The sequence below is a fragment of the Octopus bimaculoides genome, chromosome 27, assembly GCF_001194135.2.
Source record: "Octopus bimaculoides isolate UCB-OBI-ISO-001 chromosome 27, ASM119413v2, whole genome shotgun sequence".
Taxonomy (NCBI): domain Eukaryota; kingdom Metazoa; phylum Mollusca; class Cephalopoda; order Octopoda; family Octopodidae; genus Octopus; species Octopus bimaculoides.
The window spans coordinates 20,132,636-20,135,104 of NC_069007.1; the positions used below are offsets into that span (position 1 = coordinate 20,132,636).

The 2,469-nt window shown below is 36.7% G+C and overlaps 1 protein-coding gene across 1 annotated transcript in view; it reads left to right on the forward strand.

Annotated features, from left to right (window-relative positions):
- LOC106876896 (brefeldin A-inhibited guanine nucleotide-exchange protein 3) overlaps positions 1-2,469 on the forward strand; it is a 48,777-nt gene that overhangs the window by 21,495 nt on the left and 24,813 nt on the right. Inside the window, exons 17-18 of the mRNA XM_052977154.1 lie at positions 928-1,134; positions 1,696-1,914. Of these exons, the coding sequence (XP_052833114.1) occupies positions 928-1,134; positions 1,696-1,914 (426 nt within the window). The remainder of the gene's footprint in view (positions 1-927; positions 1,135-1,695; positions 1,915-2,469) is intronic.

Sequence of the window (2,469 nt, forward strand, 5' to 3'; positions counted from 1 at the left end):
GGGGGGGGGGGGTAAGTTGATTACATCGACCCCAGTGCTCAACTGATATTTAATTTATTGACCCCAAAAGAATGAAAGGCAAATTTGCCATCAGGAGCATTTGAACTCATAACGTAAGGATGGACAAAATGCTATTAAGCATTTTGCCCCACATGCTAATGATTTGGCCAACTTATCAACTTTATAATAATAATAATGATAATCTTTTCTACTGGAAACACAAGGCTTCAAATTTGGGGGAAAGGATTAAGTCGATTATATTGACCCCAGTGTGTAACTGGTACTTGTTTAATCGACCCTGAAAGGATGAAAGGCAAAGTTGACCTTGGCAGAATTTGAACTCAGAACGTAAAAACAGGTGAAATGCCGTTAAGCGTCTTGCCTGGCATGCTAACGATTCTGCCAGCTCACCACCTTAATAATAATAATAATAATAATTATTATTATTATTATTATTATTATTATTATTATTATTATTATTATTATTACCTCCACCTTAACGAAGGCAGAGGTATTGTTGTCAGTCTTGTTTGTTTGTTTGTCTGTAGACAAGATATCTCAAGAACCGCTGGATGGATTCAGATGAAACTTTCAGAGATGTTTGGCCTCATGACTGGCACGAACTGATTAGATTTTGGGACCAATCCGGTACCGGACAAGGATTCTGGATTATTTTTCCTGTTTTTTCACTTAATTTTTGAGAGCAGTCGGGTTCCTTTTGAGTATTTTCGTTTGTGAGGGCAGTCGAGTTTATTTCAGATATTCTCATTTTAAAAATCATCTCCGGCTAATCGTTGAGAGGACGTTGGTGTTGCCTCGGTGGAGGTTTGTGCTCTCTGAGTGCTCTTGTTTATTTTATTTTATTTTTATTTTATTTTATTTTATTTTTATTTATTTATCTTATTTTTTGGGGGGGTAAATTTTCAGACATTGATGGTCTCGACAGTCATGAACTCTGTGGTCAGATTCTGATGGATGCCCGCTCGACATGCAGCACGTTGCTCTCCGATGATGACGACGACGAAGAGGAGGAGGAGGTGGATGAAGAGGTGGACAGCATTCGAAGAGGGGAAAATAGAAGGGAGGCTGGACATTCACGAAGAGAACGACCAAGTAAAGATGCAGTAATGGCAGGTAAGGGTCCCTCAACATCTCCATCATTACAACTGTGAGGGGGGGGGGAGTAATGATGATGATGATGTTGATGATGATAATTGCCCACGTCATCATCATTATCAGTGTTGTCATCATCGTTATGATAATCATTGTCTCATCAAGATTGTTGTCATCGTCATCATCACTATCATTATTGTTGTCATCATCATTGTCATCATAATTGTTGTTATCATTAGTGTCATCGTCTTTATAGTTATCCTCATAATTATCGTTGTCATCATCGTCATCGTCATCATTCACATAATTATCATTTTCATGATCATCGTTAATAATTATTATTGTTCTCATTGTCATGATCATCGTTAATAATTATTATTGTCATCATTTTCATGATCATCGTTAATAATTATTATTGTTCTTATCATTATTGCTTTCATCATCATCATCATCATCATCATTGTTATCATTATCATTGTTGTTGTCAAATCTTATCAACATCATCATCATCATCGTCATCATTGTCATTGTCATCATTGTCATCGTTATTTTTGTCATCCTCGTTAATTACTCTTCCCACAGGTAAAAGACTGGCAAAGAGGATACTCTCTACTTGTTGGGATGGTATGCTTGATGTTCTTGCCGTACTCCTCAACGGCAAGAGCTCCTGTGGTATAACCAGCAGCCTGGCGCTAATGCTTGGCACCGAAGGAGCAAGAGAGGAGAGCATGAAGGCCCGTGAAGCTATATGCCAGAGTTTGACCGGCTTACAGAAGGCGGCTAAATTATGTTGCATTCTGGGTAAGATTTTACATCACATTTGTTTCAAATTATTGTTTTACAAGCCATCAAAATGACGGCTAATTGTAGTATTTTATATATAAATAAGGTATAAAACCAAGTTTTTAGTTTAATAATTCTTTTATTACCAAATTCATAATACACCTTTCAACTGCAGTCGTTTTATATTATGATACACTCAGGTAATTATTATTTTCTTTAATGAGTTTATATATGTTTGTATAGGTGTGTGTGATTGTAGTAATTATTTGTAACACAACAGATAGAATATGGATGGTAGATCGAATTAATACACTTTACAATGTTATCTAGTGGTTGTCTTTTGAGATGTGACATCGATCATCGTTTGTTACTGAAAGAACGCTCGTTCACACATGCATTCACATATTTCCTTTCTACATGCACATACATACACACATATACTCACACAGAGTTGAAACGCTGTTTGATTTTTTTTTTCACCGTAGAATTTCCATCATCCCACTACCAAGTTTGCCATCACTCCTTCCTTCCTTCCTTCCTTCCTTCCTTCCTTCCTTCCTTCCTTCCTTCCTT